General features: G+C 38.8%; 1 protein-coding gene across 1 annotated transcript in view; it reads left to right on the top strand.

Moving 5' to 3' along the window:
- The window catches only part of BRINP2 (BMP/retinoic acid inducible neural specific 2), a 144378-nt gene that overhangs the window by 104084 nt on the left and 22584 nt on the right, over positions 1–17710 (top strand). The window contains 3 exon segments of the mRNA XM_078156480.1: positions 4668–4705; positions 4708–4857; positions 8117–8322. Of these exon segments, the coding sequence (XP_078012606.1) occupies positions 4668–4705; positions 4708–4857; positions 8117–8322 (394 nt within the window).

The raw sequence follows: 17710 nt of genomic DNA, 5'->3' as shown, positions 1-17710 counted from the left end.
GAATAAAGCAATCCCTATTCTCGAGGAACTTGCATTCTATTGTGGGGAGAGACCCCAAGTACATTTATAAAATAAGTAGATGATAAATATGGATGAATCCCGAAAAGTTTAATACAGTGTAGTTAGGGGTGATAGTAGAGATTGTAGGAATCAGAAGGTGGTACTTAAGCTTCCTCTTGAAGGAAGAGAAGGATTCCCTGAGGGGGATGTAAGAAGACAGAACATTCCAAGCACTGGGGCAGCAAATGCAGAGGTGAGACACACAACTTCTCATTCTCTCTTACCCCACTCATTCAAGTCAGTTGCCAATTTTTGTCATTTCTATCTCCATGTTTCTCAAATATATTCCCTGCTTTCTGCTCACACAGTTCTAGTTCAGATCCCCATCATGAGGCCCTTAAAATAACATCCTAATTGTTCTTCGTGAATCAGATATCTCCTGACTCCGATTCATCCTCCACCCAACCTCCAGAGTGGTTTTCCTAAAACCCAGGTCTGACTACATCACTGCCCTACTCAATAAACACCAGTGCCTCCTTATCACCTTTGGACCAAATAAAAACTCCTTTGTCATTTAAAGCTCCTCACATCCTGTCTCCATCCTACTTTTGCCAGCCTCATTACACAAAACTCCCTTCCATACCCACTGTGGTCCAGCTATACTGGCCTATTTACTGTTTTTCACTTAGAACTCTATCTATTGTGCCCTTTGCACTGGCTGTCCCTCATGCCTGGCATGCTGTCCCTCTTCATCTCTGCCTCTTGGCATCTCTGGTCTTCAAGCCTCGGCTCAAACAGGTCCCCCTACCTAAGTCCTTTCCTGCTTCCCCCAGCTGTTAGTGTCTCCCTACCCTGTGGGTTGCTTTGTATCTTTTATGTGTGTTCTTTGTATGCATACATGTTTTCTTCTCCTATAAACTGTAATCTCTTTGAGGGCAGGCACTGTTTCACTTTTGTCTTTATTTTCTTAGCACCTAGCATAATGTAGGTACTTAATAAATGCTTGTTCATTTGTAGATTTTCTTATAAAATATAGTCATGCTAGGGCAGGGATCCAGATTGTATACAGTTAAATATATCTTATTTTATATCAGTGATGTATCCTTGAATAGTTAAAAATAAAAAGTAAAATTTTATATATCACATCTCATTTTTCCATGGACTTAAAATGATAATTTCAGGGATGAATTGTCTTTACTTCTGTTTGATCTTCAATTAGTCATGGCTATTTCATTTCTGTGATTGTTCCTGGTCAGCCTCCCTGTCAAGTAGTGAATGATTTGTAAATAGCCACTTAAATGGCGTTGGTTGGTGAGGTACTATTTTCAGGAGGCAAATCCTTTTGTAAATTAAAGTTGCTTTTTTTTAATAATTAGAATAATGTTAGATTTTCATACACTGGATGGAACTTTAACAATGGTAGCTTTGCCCTAGGACATTGAAATTTAGAGAGAATAAAAATTTAACACAGTCTTTCAGCTACGTAAAAGCTACCCTGGTAAATAATTCTCCACCTCAAATTGAATTTGCCTTAATTACTTCTTGTATTATTTTCACTTCCTGAATTATAAAATTGGTTTGAGAGTCCCTTTCCTGCTGTTCGTCCTAGGGGCACTCCATATTACCTGCCCCAGGCCCCATGATTGCTAGTTATTTCTATGATGTTGAGTTTTATTAAAATGGGAGAATATCTGTACAAGAGGAGAGCGGGACATTCATTACCATAATTGGGTAGGTGAAGGAAATCCACCTCTTTGATTGGCATAGAATAAAATGGTAATTCAGTCCATGATGGGTTCAGGGTAATCATTCCTGGATTAAGAGGGCTTGGTTGGGTGGCCATCCTAGTATTATCTGGTCACAGAGTTCTGTAATTCTGACCATTGTAATACAACTCCAGGAACTGAGAGAATCCTCTCTCTCACTGAGCCACCTAGGACAAAACACCAGCCACTCTTTGCTCTGTGAAGTGATTTGAGAGAAAGCTCTTTTGACAAACATTCTGTAGTTTAATTAAAGTTTAGCATTTCCTACACAAAGGAAGGAACTGATAATATATTATTATGAACTTTCCTGCTTAGATAAATAAAGCCACACAGTGGGAATAGCAAAAGATTTCCATTGGAGTCACACATTATTATTCCATCCATTTTTCCCTTGTTTTGCCTGGCAACATGCAGCATGTGCCCCTCCTTTCAATCTTAGATCTCCAGAATTAGGCAGAGAGAATTCCAGAACCTAAAATGGTGGCAGTTGGCTTGCTTCTCTTTCACCAACACACTACTAGCTTAGCTCCTTAGATCATGGGATCACATATATGGTTACTGAAGGGAATCTGAAAAGCCTCATAGTCCAATCCTCTCATTTTATACATGAGGAAACTAAGGTACAGGAAGATGATGTGATCTTCAAGGTCACACAGGTGGTAAGCAAAGAAGTAGGATGGATTTTGTGGATACTTTTTTTTCCCCTTAGAGAGTTCTCCTGTTGGAAGATGAATAACAGGATTCCTATGCTCATTACATCCTTGAGGCTTTGGAAAGTGACTTTTCCCTAACAGAGAGAATCACTCCTCGAGAGGTGGAGTCCCCATCTCACCTGAAAATATGTTGGCTAGTAAACCAACTACAATACAGTTAAATACAATACAATAAACGTTTACTAAGTACCCACTATGTGTCCTATGCTAAGCACTGGGGATATAAAAAAAAAGTAAAAGATAGTTTTTGCCCTCAAGGAGCTTACAATCTAATGGGAGACAACATGCAAACAAACATATACAAAACAAGCTGTGTTCAGGATAAGTAGAAAATAATTAACAGAAGGAAAGCAGTGAAATTAAGAGATGATACGGAAGACTCCCTGTAGAAGGGGAGGTTTTAATTGGGACTTAAAGAAAGCCAAGAGTAGAGGAAGGAGAGCATTCCATGCATAGGGGGCTGATTTCTGGGTCCCTGTTAATAATCCATTGTCTCTCAAGGCATATCCCATGTGCTCTAGCCCTATAAGGACAGGAAGAATGGGAATGGGGGAGATAGATAAAGAGAACACCAAACTATGGTCTTTTTTTGTTAAGACTGGCCTTAGGGGTAGATGAATCTACTTACCCCTCACCAGAAATACCTCAATAGCTGATTTTTAAGCTGATGTTTGAAATTCTAGGGGTTTCAAGTCTTTCGATTATGTCATTATCATCTGTTAAAGTAAAAATATGTCTGGTAAGAGATAGCACATTAAGTGCATCAGTCACTTAGATTTTAGTATGAATCTGTAATAGATGATCCTTTCTCATGCAACATCTAGGTAAGAATAGCTTTTTAAAAAATATGTATTGAATATTTCCCAATTACATGTAAATTTTTAACAGTCATTCTTAACAAAATTTGACTTTCAAATTCTTTCCCTCTCCCCACCCTTTCCCCCTCCTTGAGAAGACAAACAATATGATATTGATTATACATGTGAAGTCATGCAGAGCACATTTCCAATATTCCATATTTCCATTATTAGCCATGTTACAAAAGAAAACACAAACAAAATAAAACAACACACGTAAAGTAAAGAAAAAGTATACTTCTATTTGCATTTGGAGTTCATCAGTTCTCTATCTGGAGGGGAATGGCATTTTTCATCATAAGTGCTTCATAATTGTCTTAGATCGATGTATTGCTGAGAATAGCTAAGTCATTCATAGTCGATCATCATACAGTATTGTTGCTACTGTGTATACTGTTCTCCTGGTTCTGCTCACTTCACTTTGAATCAGTTCATATAATTCTTCCCAGGTTTTTCTGAAATCAATCTTGCTTGTCATTTAGTATTCTATCTGGTGTTAGCACAGGAGTTCCTTGTAGTCTCTTTCTACAAGTTGTCAGGTCCCTTACCATCTCTGGCTTGAGAGAGCCCAAAGCTGCTGCTATTTCTCTCACCACCACCTAGTCCCACCACTGGTGTTTCATCCGCATGGGTACTGGGTCAACAACCTCTTCTACCCTGTCACAAATCTCTCCTTCCAACCTCCTGTGTTGTCTTGGGCTTTAAGCATGTCTCACTCTGACCTTTTGTTGGTTCTACCACTCCAGAATTCGATTTCAGGTGTTATTTTAAAGTTGTTTGGGGAGAGGGGGAATGTTGGAAGAGGTCAGCTGAGAGTTTTCTTTACTCTGCCATCTTGACCATCTTGACTCCACTCCCGGGAAGTCCCTAAGAATAGCTTTTCTTTCTCTCTTTCTCTCTCTCTCTCTCTCTCTCTCTCTCTCTCTCTCTCTCTCTCTCTCTCTCTCTCTCTCTCTCTCTCTCTCTCTTTTAGGCAGTAGGGGTTAAGTGACTTGCCCAGGGTCACACAGCTAGTAAATGTCAAGTGTTTGGTCTGAGGCCACATTTGGAATCAGGTCCTCCTGACTTCAGGGCTGGTGCTCTATCCACTGCGCCACCTAGCTGCCCCTAAAAACAGCTTTTAATGACATTAGAAAAGGAAAGGGAATCACTGGCACTGTCAGAAGGGGCCGTGGGTGTCTGGGTCTGGGAGAGGGGTTCTGAAAGGCAGAAGGAAGGGAAGGATGCTGAAGACAAATGTTTTTGACTTTAGAATCTTGTTGATTGGTACTCTGCCTCATCTTCTTTCTTAACTTGAACTCACTACTTGTTCCCTTTAAAACTTCCTCCAGAGAGTTTGCCCGATGGAAGGTGAATAACTTGGCTCTGGAAAGAAAGACTTTTTCAGCTTGCCATTACCCCTCGCCCCAGAATTCATCCGGAATATCCGCCTCCTGGGACGGAGGCCCAGCCTGCAGCAGATTACAGAAAACCTCATCAAAAAGTACGGCACTCATTTCTTACTCTCTGCAACTCTGGGAGGTGAGTAAGTAGTCTCACTGACTGATTTCCAGGTCATAGTTTAAAGGGTCTTTTTCCTTCTTGAAAATATAGAGTGAATTAACTCACACTGAATCAGAGAAGATTTTCCAATTTCTCTTGGGGAAAAAAAATGTGAGTGCAAGATCACCTTGGGAGAACATTTATATGTGTATTAGGATTTTTGAGAGACATATGCTAAGAAAATAGAAGAGGCAGAGGGAGCAGATGATAGGTCGGTAAGGATCAAGACTAGTGAAATTTGAAATCAGGGCTTCTTAACCTGGGGGGTGGTATAGTTAGACACTTCCTGGTTGTATGACCCTGGGTAGGTCATTTAACCTCTGGCTTAGTATGTACCCTGTAGATAATAATAGCACCTGCCTCCCAGGGTTGTTGTAAGGATCAAATGAGATAATATTTGTAAAGCTCTTGGCACATAGTAGGCACTTTATAAATGCTTGTCTCCTTCCTTTTCTTTAACTTTTTAAAAAATGTTTTTATTTCAACATAATTTTATTTGTATTTGTATTATCTTCCTTTATAAAAAAAATGCATTTTATTTTATGCATTTAACCATATTTTTTTGATAAGGGGACCATAGGCTAACAAAAGGGTCCATGATGTAAATATAATAATAATGAATAATGATAATAATAATAAAGAACCTTTGTTCTAAATTACTCTAAGGTCTCTGTCAGCGGGGGAGCTGACATTTTTCTCTCAGGTGAGTTTTGTAAGGATGGCCTGTCAGTCCCTTGTCTCCTACTTTCTGCAGGTTTGGATTATTTCCTAGCAACAGAGAAAGCAATCCTTTGTTGTGTTTGCAGCATCAGGCTTAGTAAGGAATGGCAATCAGATCCTTATGTCCCTCAGGCACCTGGGGCCCTGGGATCTCCCTTTTCCCTAATGGGGAAAGCTAGGATCCCAACAGAGGTGGCATCCATACCTCCCCCAGAAAGAAAGAGAACATTTGTTATTGCCTTGGGCTTTCTGGCTGAAAACTCAGGAAAGGGCTCCCCAAGGAATCCAGTCTTGTCTCTACATGATGGATGCATTTGGGGTCAAAATATTAAAACTTCTGAGTTCAGAGGCTTCCTATGGGAGAAGGAAGCATCCTGGGGGAAATATATAGACACCTCACTTGAATGCCCAAAGACAAAGCTCCTGTCTCACCTGGGACTGTAAAGGTATCACTTGAAGTCCTACAAATGATACCCTGAGAATGCGCTCTTGGGAAGTTAAAGTCAGAAAACCAAACGAAGGGAGCTAAAATTCTCTATGCCTAGGGAGAAAACTCAATGAATTAGATACATCACTAAGGCAGGATGTTGAGAACATTACCTGGACCTGCCTGGTGCATAGATTCATGCATTGCTGGAGCTGGAAAGAATCCTAGAAATGAATCAATCAGAAAATCAGCAAGCATTTATTACACACCTGTTACATGCCAGGCACTGCTTGCCAGGTGATGAAGAAGCAAAGGCAAACATGGTGCAATCTTTGTCCTCAAAAAGCTTCCACTCTAGTCAGAGGATAGGTAAGATTAATCTAGGGTTGGGGTTGGATGAGGTGTGAGCAGTAATAATATAAGAGAACAAAAGAATTTTTAGAAAAGAGAACAGTAGAGTAGAACTGGTGAATTCATTAAAAAGAGTGAAATTGAGAAGGGAAAAAGTATAATCGGAGCAAATGCCTGGGAGAGTCCTCAAGTATTGAGTGACTGAAGGGTAGAGACACTGGAGTTCATAATGAGGATGAAAATTAGGCATGGAAGAGATGATGACAATGACGATGATGACAACAGCAGCTACTGCTGATGTGGGGCCTTAAGGTTTGCAGAGTGATTTACAGATATTAATTCATTTTGTCCTCAAACCAACTCTGGGAGGATTATTATCCCCATTTTCCAGATAAGGAAACAGACAGAAATGAAATGATAGGAGATGTTGACTGGATAATGGGATGTCACAGTTATTCATCATGGTAGGGGAAGCTTGTTGGTGATGGGAAGATCAAAGACGTGACCATTCCCATACGTATCTCAGGGAAAGCAGAGTAGTAGGTCATGGGAACCAAGTAGATTGAGGACCTGGGAGGTTAGGGTGTTCTATGTTGAAGTCCCTTGATATAAGGGTAAATCTTACATAAAGAAGAAGATTGTGAACTGGGTGCAAAGTTCCTTAAGAAAGGCAGTAGTGTGTACAAAGAGGAACATTGTAAGATGATCAGCTGTGAATGACTTAGCTATTCTCAGCAATACAATGATGCAAGACAGCTCTGAAAGACTTATGATGAAAAATGCTATCCATCCCCAGAGAAAGAACTGATGGTGTATGAACACAGATTGAAGCATACTTTTTAAAAATTTTCTTGAGATTTTTTTTGTCTCTGTTTTCTTTCTCAACATGACTAAAATAGAAATGTTTTGCATGACTACACATGTATAACCTATATCGAATTGTTTGCCTTCTCAATCAGGTAGGGTCAGGAGGGAGGAAGAGAGAGAATTTGGAACTCCAGGTTTAAAAAAACAAATGTTAAAAATTGTCTTTATGCATAACTGGGGAAAAAACAAAATACTAAATAAATTTTTAAAAAGGCAGTAGAATGGCCTGGGGATCAAAAGATAATAGCGACCAGGATCTAAAATGGATGATAAATTTTGTTAGAGTGGACCTTAAAGAAGTTGGTTTGGACCAGCTCTCTAGTTATATTAGATGTCAGAACTGAGACACGGAGAGATCCTCAAGTACCAGTACCTTGCCCAAGTTAATAGTTTATCTTAAGCACTATGGAAGATGGTGAAATAAAGTGAGAGAGAACATCCTTTTGGACTCGGGCAACTTTTAGCTAGGATAAATTATCAGGATATTCTTTGGCATTTCATTATACCTACAATCATCTTAAGGGCCAAGGGACCCCTGAACAAGGTAAACTGGCTTTGAATCTAACATTTCCATTATGGGGTGGGAGAAGGAGTAAAAGGAAGGTGGCTTTCTTGATAAATTCCTCTTCACTCAGGTTTTGTCTGTATGGCAACTCCACCTAGCTAAGAGTGATCTGCTAATTCCTGAATGCTAAATGTGGCACCCCTTATCATCCTATCAGCAGATTCTGATTGAGGATTGATGGTAGGTCATAACAACAGGACCTTATCCAGTTCAGATTGTGCAGAACAGGTAGGGTGTGTGTTTTTACTCATACATGGAATAAGGAAGGGGAGGAAGATCATACCAATAGGCTGTGGTTGTTTATGCAGGTGAAGAGTCATTGACTATTTTTGTGGACAAGAGGAAACTGAGCCGGAAAACAGATGCAAGTGAAGCTACTGGGACTGGGAGAAGTGGGAACAGTTCAGCTGTGTCCCTGGAGACCCTACACCAGCTGGCAGCCTCCTACTTCATTGACAGAGAAAGCACACTCCGTCGTCTCCACCACATCCAGATAGCAACAGCTGCCATCAAGGTAAATCTGGGGGATGTAGAGTCCATTGGGGAAGAGGGAACTACAAGATCCATTGGGCTGATGAAGAAGAGGGAAGAGACCAATTTCTAATGGAAGCCCTAGCTGAGGGTCCCAAGGTCAACTCCAAAATACTCTTTTGCTCATGTCTCTCCTTGCTCTAAAACCTTCAGTGGTTCCCATTTTCCTACCAAATAAAATCCAGACTTCTTAATTTAACCTTCAAGGCCCTCCATGTTTGTGTTTCTTTAATTATATTTTCTTCTCTATTATTAACTTAGCAATTTTCAACAAAACACAAACATTCCAATATACAGAGCACAAAAAAGTGGATAATGTATGAATCTATGAATTTTTTGTGTAGTTTTTTTTTTGGTTAGGCAGTGGGGTTAAGTGACTTGCCCAGGGTCACACAGCTAGTAAGTGTTATGTGTTTGAGTCTGAACTCAGGTCGTCCTGAATCCAGGACCAGTGCTCTATCCACTGAGCCACCTGGCTGCCCCAGTATAGTTTATTTTTGAAAGTGTATGCTAAATTTAACAAAGTAATAACAAAATTACTTCATTGGTTTGTATTCTCTTCTAAATCTCTCTTTAGTATATTTTCTTTTATGTTTTATTGATGTATTCTCCTTTCTGCCTTCTATTCTTTCACCTATCTCTATCGCTTCCCTCTAACTAATCTCCCCCATTGAAGTCCTCCTTTTTAAAAATATAGTCAAGTTAACCAAATAAATCCAACGGCCATATTTGAAAATAAAAGTCACATTCCATATCTCTAGTGTGCCAATTCTCAGCCTAGAGGCAGGGGGCATGTTCCACCATCAACCTTCTGAAGTCATGTTTGGTTACAGTGTTCAGAGTTCTGAAGTCTTTCAAAGTTGTCCTTCATGTTATTGTGGTCATTAGGTAAATTGTTCTCTCCTGGTTCTTGCTATTTCACTTCATATCCATTCATACAAGTTTTCTCAAAGTTCTCTAAATTCTTTCGTTTATCATTTTTTACACTGCAATATTCAATTTCACATATCACTGGGTTTTTTTTAGCCTTTTTTCCAGTTCTTTACTGCTACAGAAAGTATTGCTATACATATTTTTGTACGTTTGGGTCCTTTCCCTTTCTTTGTCCTCTTTGCAATATATGTCTAGTAGTGATATTGTTAGGTCAAATTAAAATTAAAGATATTTAAAAATAAAGAATTTATTAAGCGCCTACTGTGTGCCATGCCCTGTTTTTTAAAAAAAAATGAAATAGCCCCTTACTAAAAGATTATAATTTGTCCAAGAAGAAAACATGTATGTAAATAAGCATATTCAAAATTCATACAAGATAATTGGGAGTGGGACACAGACACTAGAAGCTGAGGGAATTAAAAGAGGCTTCATGTCAAAGATAGCACTTCAGCTGAACCTTGAAAGAAATTAGAGATTCTAGGAAGGAGAATGAGAAGGGAGTAGATTCCTGGCATGGAGGACAATCAGTATGTAAAGACATAGAGATGGGAGAGGGCCAGCCTGGAAGTACTTTTGTGTTCAAGAATGGGAATAATTGTAATAAGATTGGAAAGGTAGTCTGGGTACAAATCTCAAAGGGCTTTATCCCACCCCCCACTAAATGGCATTTTTTTTCTAATTACATTTAAAGATTGTTTTCAACATTCGCTTTTATAAAATTTTGAGTTCCAAATTTTTCTCCCTTCCCCCTCCTCCCCAAGACAGCACACAATCTGATATGTTATACATGTACAATCATATTAATTATATTTCCACATTAGTCATGTTGTAAAAGAAGGAGAACAAAAGGGAAAAACAAGAAAGAAAAGAAAAAAAAACAAAAAATGAAAATAGTATGCTTTGATCTGCGTTCAGACACCATAATCTGGATGCGGATAATATTTTCCATCATGGGTCTTTTGGAATTGTCTTGGGTCATTGTATTGCTGAGAAGAGCTAAATCTATTATAATTGATCATTGTACAATGTTGCTGTTTGTGCAATGATGTTTCTCCTTCTTCTGCTCACTTTGTTCAGCATCTGTTCATGTAAATCTTTCCAGGTTTTTTTTGAAATCCATCTGCTCATCAATAATAAAATAGTATTTCATTACATTCATGTATCATAACTTGTTCAGTCATTCCCCCATTGATGGGCATCCCCTCAATTTCCAATTGTTTGCCACCACAAAAAGAGCTGCTGTAAGTATTTTTGTGCAAGTGGGCTCTTTTCCCCTTTTTGTGATCTCTTTGGGATACAGACTTTTTATAGCACTTTGGGCACAATTCCAAATTGCTCTCCAGAATGGTTGAATCAGTTCACAACTCCACCAACAATGCATTAGTATCTGAATTTTCCCACATCCTCTCCAACATTGATCATTTTCCTTTTTCATCATATTAGTTAATCTGATAGGTATGGGGTGGTACTTCAGAGTTGTTTTAATTTGCATTGCTCTAATTAATTGTGATTTAGAGCATTTTTTCATATGGCTATAGATGGCTTTAATTTCTTCATCTGAAAACTCTTGTTCATGTCCTTTGACTATCAATTGGGGAGTGACTTGTATTCTTATAAATTTGACTCAGTTCTCTATATATTTGAGAAATGAAGACTTTATCAGAAATACTGGCTATAAAAATTATATCCCAGATTTCTACTTTCCTTCTAATATTGGTTGCATCAAAGGGCTTTAAATGCTAAACAGAATTTTTAATATGTGTTCCTATAGGTAATAGGGAACTAAGAGAGTTTATTGAAAAGTGAAGTGACCTGGTCAGACTCCTATTTTAGTAAAATCACCTTGGTTTGTGGGTGGAAGGTGGAATTGAATGTTAAGAATCTTAAGGCAATAGGACTAAATGGAAGGCTATTGCAATGAACCTGGTTAGAGGTACTCCCGGTTTCAACCAGAGTGGTGGTTATGTGACAAAAGAGAAGGGGACAGATTAGAGAGGAATTGTGGAGAAAGCAACAAGAAGGTTTTTTTTTCCAATTCAGTGCAACAGACATTTATTAAGTGCTTATTATCTGCAAAACACTGGGCATAAAAAGACAATTTAAATGGTTTCTCCCACCAAAAAGCCTTACCTTCAGTGGCCCCAAATGGTGGAGTACAGGCAGCAACTCAGCTGAATTCACCCAACATTCCCTTCCGAATGTCTTTAAAATAATGCCTCAGATCAATTCCAGAGTGGCAGAGGAACGAAAGGTCAGGATGAGAGATTTTTCCAGGCTAAGACTCCTTAGGAGGTCAGGAGGGAGAGTCTATGATACTGGGGTAAAGATTGCCCCAGAGTATAGTGCACACAGAGGCAGCATCAGCTGCAGGCTTTGGAGGACACTGAAACAGTGGCAGCAGTTTCAGGAGCTCTCTACCCACAGATGTTAAGGGAGTCAACTGGTTAAAAAGAGATTACAATGCACTCCTTGCTAGCACTGGGTTGAGGACCCTGTTGAAATCATCAACATGCAGTTCGGGGTTGTAGTTCCAAGGCAAAGAGAAGCACTAGCACTTGTGGCCATAGAGGAATAGGGTCCCTGCTCACAGTTCCTGGGGGAGGAAGAGTGCTTGTGCTTGCTAACAGGGATGTAGAGGCCATGGTCTCAGTTTCAAGGCAGAAAGGAGTGCTAGTGCTTGTGGCTATAAAAGAGCAGGGGACCTGGTCACAAGTTTAAGAGCTAAGCGCAGCACTAGTACTTGTGGCTGCAGAGAAAAAAAGTCCCTTCCTCATCAGAGCACAGGCCAGAAGAGCAGTGACCACACCTCACCTTAGATCATACCACCTTGGAAACACCAAAAACTTATAGACCCCTAGAACTAGCTCTGAAGACAGCAGCATGAAAAACCTGAAGCTTGGGACAGTGTCCCCTCAACCTCAGCAGCAGGGTTCAATTTTAACATGTTGTTAAAAGTCAAGATATAAGCTGGAAAATGAGCAAATAAAAACAAAAACACTGTGACAATAACAAAGTTATTATGGTGACAGGGAAGAGTAAGACACAAGCTCAGAAGAAAATAATGTCAAAACAACTACAGGCAAAGCCTCAAAGAAAAATATGAATTGGACACAAGCTGAACAAGAATTCCTGGGAATAGATACAAAAGGATTTTAAAAATCAGTTTAGAGGAATTGATTTAAAATTGGGAAGAGAAATGAGAATGATGCAAGAAAATTATGAAAAGAGAGTCAACAGCTTGGTAAAAGAGGCAAACAAAAAAAAATCTACTGAAGAAAACATCTTAGAAATAGACTTGGCCAAATGGTAAAAGAGGCAAAAAAAAAAATCCACTGCTGAAGGGAACTCCTTAAAAAGCAGAATTTGTCAAATGGAAAAAGAGGTGCAAAAGCTCACTGAAGAAAATAATTCCTTAAAAATTAAAATTGGGCAAGTGGAAGTGAATGACCCCATGAGACATCAAGAATCAATAAGACAAGGCAAAAAATGAAAAAAGAAAAAGAAAATGTAAAATATATTATTGGAAAAAACAACTGATCTGGAAAATAGATAGAAAATTGATTGAGGAGAGGTAATTTAACAGTTTTTGGAATACCTGAAAGACATGATCAAAGAAAAAGCCTAGAAATTATATTTCAAGACATTGTCATAGAAAACTGTCCTGATATCCTAGAACCAGAGGGTAAAATAGAAATGATCATTGGAATGGATTGGGCACACAATTGTCAGTAGGAAAATGCCATCATAATCTAGTTATGATAAACCCAAAGATCCAAGCTTTTGGGACAAGAACTCACTACTTGACAAAAATTGCTGGGAAAACTGGAAAGCAGTTTATCAGAAACTAGGTTTTAAACCAACCTCTCACACCATATACCAAGATAAGGTCAAAATGAGTACATGATTTAGACATAAAGAGTGATATCATAAGCAAATTATGAAAGCATGAAAAATCTATTTTACCTGTAAATTTATGGATAAGAGAAGGATTTATGACCAAAGAAGAGAGAGAAAGGAGTACAGAGTATAAAATGGATAATTATGATTATACCAAATTTAAAAGTTTTGTACAAATACAGCCAAGATTAGAAAGAAAACTGCAGCAGAGGAATTTTGGTTTTACAAATTTCTCTGATAAAGGCCTCATTTCTCAAATATATAAAGAACTGAGTCAAATTTATAAGAATATGAATCATTCCCCAATTGATAAATGCTCAAAGGATATGGATAGGCAGTTTTCAGAAGGAAAAATCAAAGTTATTTATAGTCACAAAAAATACTCTAAATCACTACTGATAAGAAAAATGCAAATCAAAACAACTCTGAGGTACTACCTCACACCTAGCAGTTTGGCTAATATGACAGAAAAGGATAATGATAAATATTGGAGGGGATATGGAAGAATTGGAACACCAATTGGTGGAGTTGTGAACTGATCTAGCCATTCTAGAGAACAGTTTGGAACTATACCCAGAAAGTTATAAAATGCTGCATACTCTTTGACCCAGTAATACAACTACACATTCTGTATCTCAGATCAAATTTAAAAAGAAAAGTAACTACATGTACAAAAATATTTGTAGTAGTTTTTTTACGTGGTGACAAAGGATTAGAAATGGAGGGGATGCCTATCAACTAGTGAAAGGCTCCACAAGTTGTGGTAATTTTGATGGAATACTGTTGTGCTATAAAAAATGATAAGCAGGATGCTTTCAGAAAAACCTGGAAATACTTTTGTTAACTGAGGCAAAGTGAAGTGAGAAGAACCAGGAGAACAGTGTACACAGTAACAGCAATATTGTACAATGATCAGTTGTGAATCAGTTAGCCATTCTCAGTATTACAGCAATATTGTACAATGATCAGTCGTGAATCAGTTAGCCATTCTCAGCATTACAATGATCAAAGAAAATTTTGAAGGATTTATGATGAAAAATGCAATCTCCCTCTAAAGAAAGAACTGATGGACTCTGAATGCAGATTGAAGCACATTTTTTCACTTTATCTTCCTTGCTTTTTTGTAATATGGCTAATACTAGAAAATTAATGATCACCTTAACAGAAAGAAGGAAGTTTGGAAGAGGGATGGATTTAATAGTGAGAAATAATGAGGACATATTGAATTTGTGGTGTCCATGGTATATCCAATTGGAAGTACCCAACATATAGTTAGTGATGTGGGCCTGGATCTAAAATTTATGTACATACAGATCTGTTGATCAGCATAGAGATGGCAATTAAAATCTCATAAGCTGATGAGCTCACTGAAAAAGAAGAGGGCCCAGAATATAGCCTAAGGGTCCATCCATGGCTACTGTGCTGTGGATGACAGATCAGTAAAGAAGACCGAGAATGAGCAGCTGGGTTCCTTGAAGGAGAACCGGGAGAAATCATTGTCACAAAATCTCAAAGAAGAGCAACAATTAAGGAAGAGAGGGTGGTCAGCAATGCCAAATGCTGCAGAGAGACCAATAAGTTTGATGACTGAGAAAAGCTGTGGAGAGAAAAGTTTCAGTTGATCGATGAGGTCAGAAGCCATATTGTAAAGGATTGAGAAGCATGTGTGAGAGAAGAGGCAGTAGAGTCAATGAGGGTAGATAACTTTTACCAGGAATCTGGTTATGGATGGAGGAGGAGAGATGTAGGATGCTAGCTTGAGTGAATGGCAGGGTCTATAGACAATTGTTTTTAAGGATACAGAAGACTTGGGGATATTTGTAGGCAGCTGAAAAGAACTAGTAGAAAGAGGAGAGAGATCGAAGATTAAGGAGAGAGGGAATGATTGTGGAACACTCTGATGGAACTAAAAGAAAATAAAAGGAATGGCTTTTGCATTTCAATATGATGTACCACGGATTTATTTTTCAGATAGAGGAAATGATTAACTAAAAATAGAATAAAGCAATTATTTGAAAATTTTGAAGCGTTTTTTTTTTGTTGTTATCATTGTGTTTATCAGATGTTAAGCTGCTGAGAATGTGGGAATTGGGAGATTGTAATATATTGGAGCCTGGAGTGGTAGCTTTTTAATTTAATTTAATAGGATCTTTCCCCTATTGGGTTCTATTTACTGAAACAAAGACGATAGCAAACTTCAGGAATCTTAGGGCTACAACAGCAGTCTAACTGTGAGCAAGGCTGGGGGCTTGCCCAGTGTGCTACATGGTATGGCAATGTGTTACATTCTCTGGTAAGTATTTGGGAGTGTCCAACTCCTGGAATATAATAAAGAATAAAGGAAGGATGTATATTGGCAACAATTAACAACTAACCATTCATTCCTCAAAAGGGATGAGTAAGGAAAAAACCCATCAAGAAAGACAGTAGTCAAGATGGAGAAATGTCACTGACGTGATCCCCTGTTCCAAATTATATTTCTCTTTATGGATTCTGTTATACTTCTCTGCTCCCTAAATGTGGGAATTAGTAAAGACTACATCGTTTCACAATTCAGTATTTTTTGACCTTGTTGGTCACTGTTCTTTCTATATGAACTTCATGTTCCCATCCAAATTGGGCTTCTTGACATGCCTTAAGTGCACATAGCTCTATCTGGTTTCTTTCCTGTGCCATTCCCTTTGTTTTTAATGCCTTCTTTTCCCATAGCCACATTTTAAGATCCTACCTATCCCACAAAGCCAAACTTGAAGGCATCAAGACTTCCTTGATCTACTAGCAATGATGTCTCCCTCTTCAGTAAGCCCACAATACTTTGTTTATATCTCTCCTGCAGCACTTATCATATTTGGCCTTATATTATATTTATAGGGTACATAGAGTTTGCCAAAAGTCTTAAGCTTAAATCTATACTAAGACCTTTGGGACACCCTGTATGTTCTGTATTTTCTATCATATACCAAGTCCCTTTAAGTCAAAGACTGTATTGTACTTACCTTTGTATCCTCCATAGTCCCCATCAGGGTGTTTTGTATACAGTAACTCCTCAATAAGTATTCATTGAACAAATATGTGTTAACCTACAGAAAATTAACTTCATGAATGAATGAATGAATGGATTTGATCATTGAGGATATATGTATTTTTGCTAAGTCAAGGGATCACCTAACCTGAGGGATCTGGTGACCAATGAATGAAAATGAGAAATCTGGTAGCACTTGACAAAAATACCCTTATAAATAGCCAATTGCCCACATTCCATGGGGAAAGGGTTAGGGCTTCTCTTTACCTTTCTTTGTATCTCCAGCACTTAGAACAGTGCCTGTCACAGAGTAGGCACCACAATAGAGGGGAAAAGACAGAGACAGAGCCACAGAGACAGACAGACAGACAGACAGAAGAGACAGAAACAGTGATTGGAAGTAACAGTGAGAAAGATCCTAAGACATAATGAGTTGGAGGTGAGAGAGAGAGACAGAGACAGAGAGAGACAGAGACAGAGAGACAGAGAGAGACGGAGAGAGACAGAGAGAGAGGGAGAGAGAGACAGAGAGAGAGGGAGAGAGGAGAGAGAGAGGGGGAGAGAGAGGAGAGAGAGAGGGAGAGAGAGAGAGAGAGAGAGGGAGAGAGAGGAAGAGAGGGAGAGAGAGGAGAGAGACAGACAGAGAGACAGAGAGAGAGAGGCAGAGAACAGGGAGAGAGAGAGAGAGAGAGAGAGAGAGAGAGAGAGAGAGAGAGAGGGAGAGAGAGAGACAGAGACAGAGACACAAACACAGAGACACAGAGAAAGAGACAGAGAGGTAAAGAGAGAGAAAGGCAGAGAGAGAGAGAGAGAGAGAGAGAGAGAGACAAAGACAGAGACACAGAGATAGAGACAGAGAGACAGGCAGAGAGAGAATTTTGGTATTCCTACTAAATGGGAAAACACTGTGTCTATCACCCAAGGACTAAGTCATATAAATTTGTGAGGCTCCTCAACCAGAGGCCTGGCTGTCAGATGACGTATTTTGGTGGACCATAATAATTCATGAGATAATCTACCAAAGCATGGAAAGATTATGATTCTGCACTGATATAAGAAGCAGTTACCCTGATGAAATAAATGGTCAATAAAATACACTGGGAAAAGCACTGACTCTGGAGTCAGAAGACCTGGGTTCAAATCCTGTTTAATTTTTTTCCCCTACAAGGCAAAAGTCATATGTATGTATTTGTGTACAAAGAAAGGACTCTTATCCAAACCTAGTGAGTGACTTGTCCTCCACAGAGAGACCTGTATAGTTTCTGTGACTTGTAATATTACTATGAATTATGCTTCAGCATTTACCCAACGTTACAAAGCTAGACTTTGGAGTGAGAGAATTATACTATTTTTTTCCCCTCCACAATTGGCACGTGGACATGTTTGACCTAGAAGTTTAGCTCCAGCTTCCAAAGATGTCCCACCAGAAGTCTTTGAATTTTTTTTTTGCTTTTTTTTTTTTGGTGAGGCAATTGGGGTTAAGTGACTTGCCCAGGGTCACACAGCTAGTAAGTATTCA

This window comes from Phascolarctos cinereus, unplaced genomic scaffold (assembly GCF_003287225.1).
Source record: "Phascolarctos cinereus isolate Bilbo 61053 unplaced genomic scaffold, phaCin_HiC Scaffold_5;HRSCAF=322, whole genome shotgun sequence".
Lineage (NCBI taxonomy): Eukaryota > Metazoa > Chordata > Mammalia > Diprotodontia > Phascolarctidae > Phascolarctos > Phascolarctos cinereus.
This window is presented reverse-complemented; position numbering and strand designations above follow the sequence as displayed.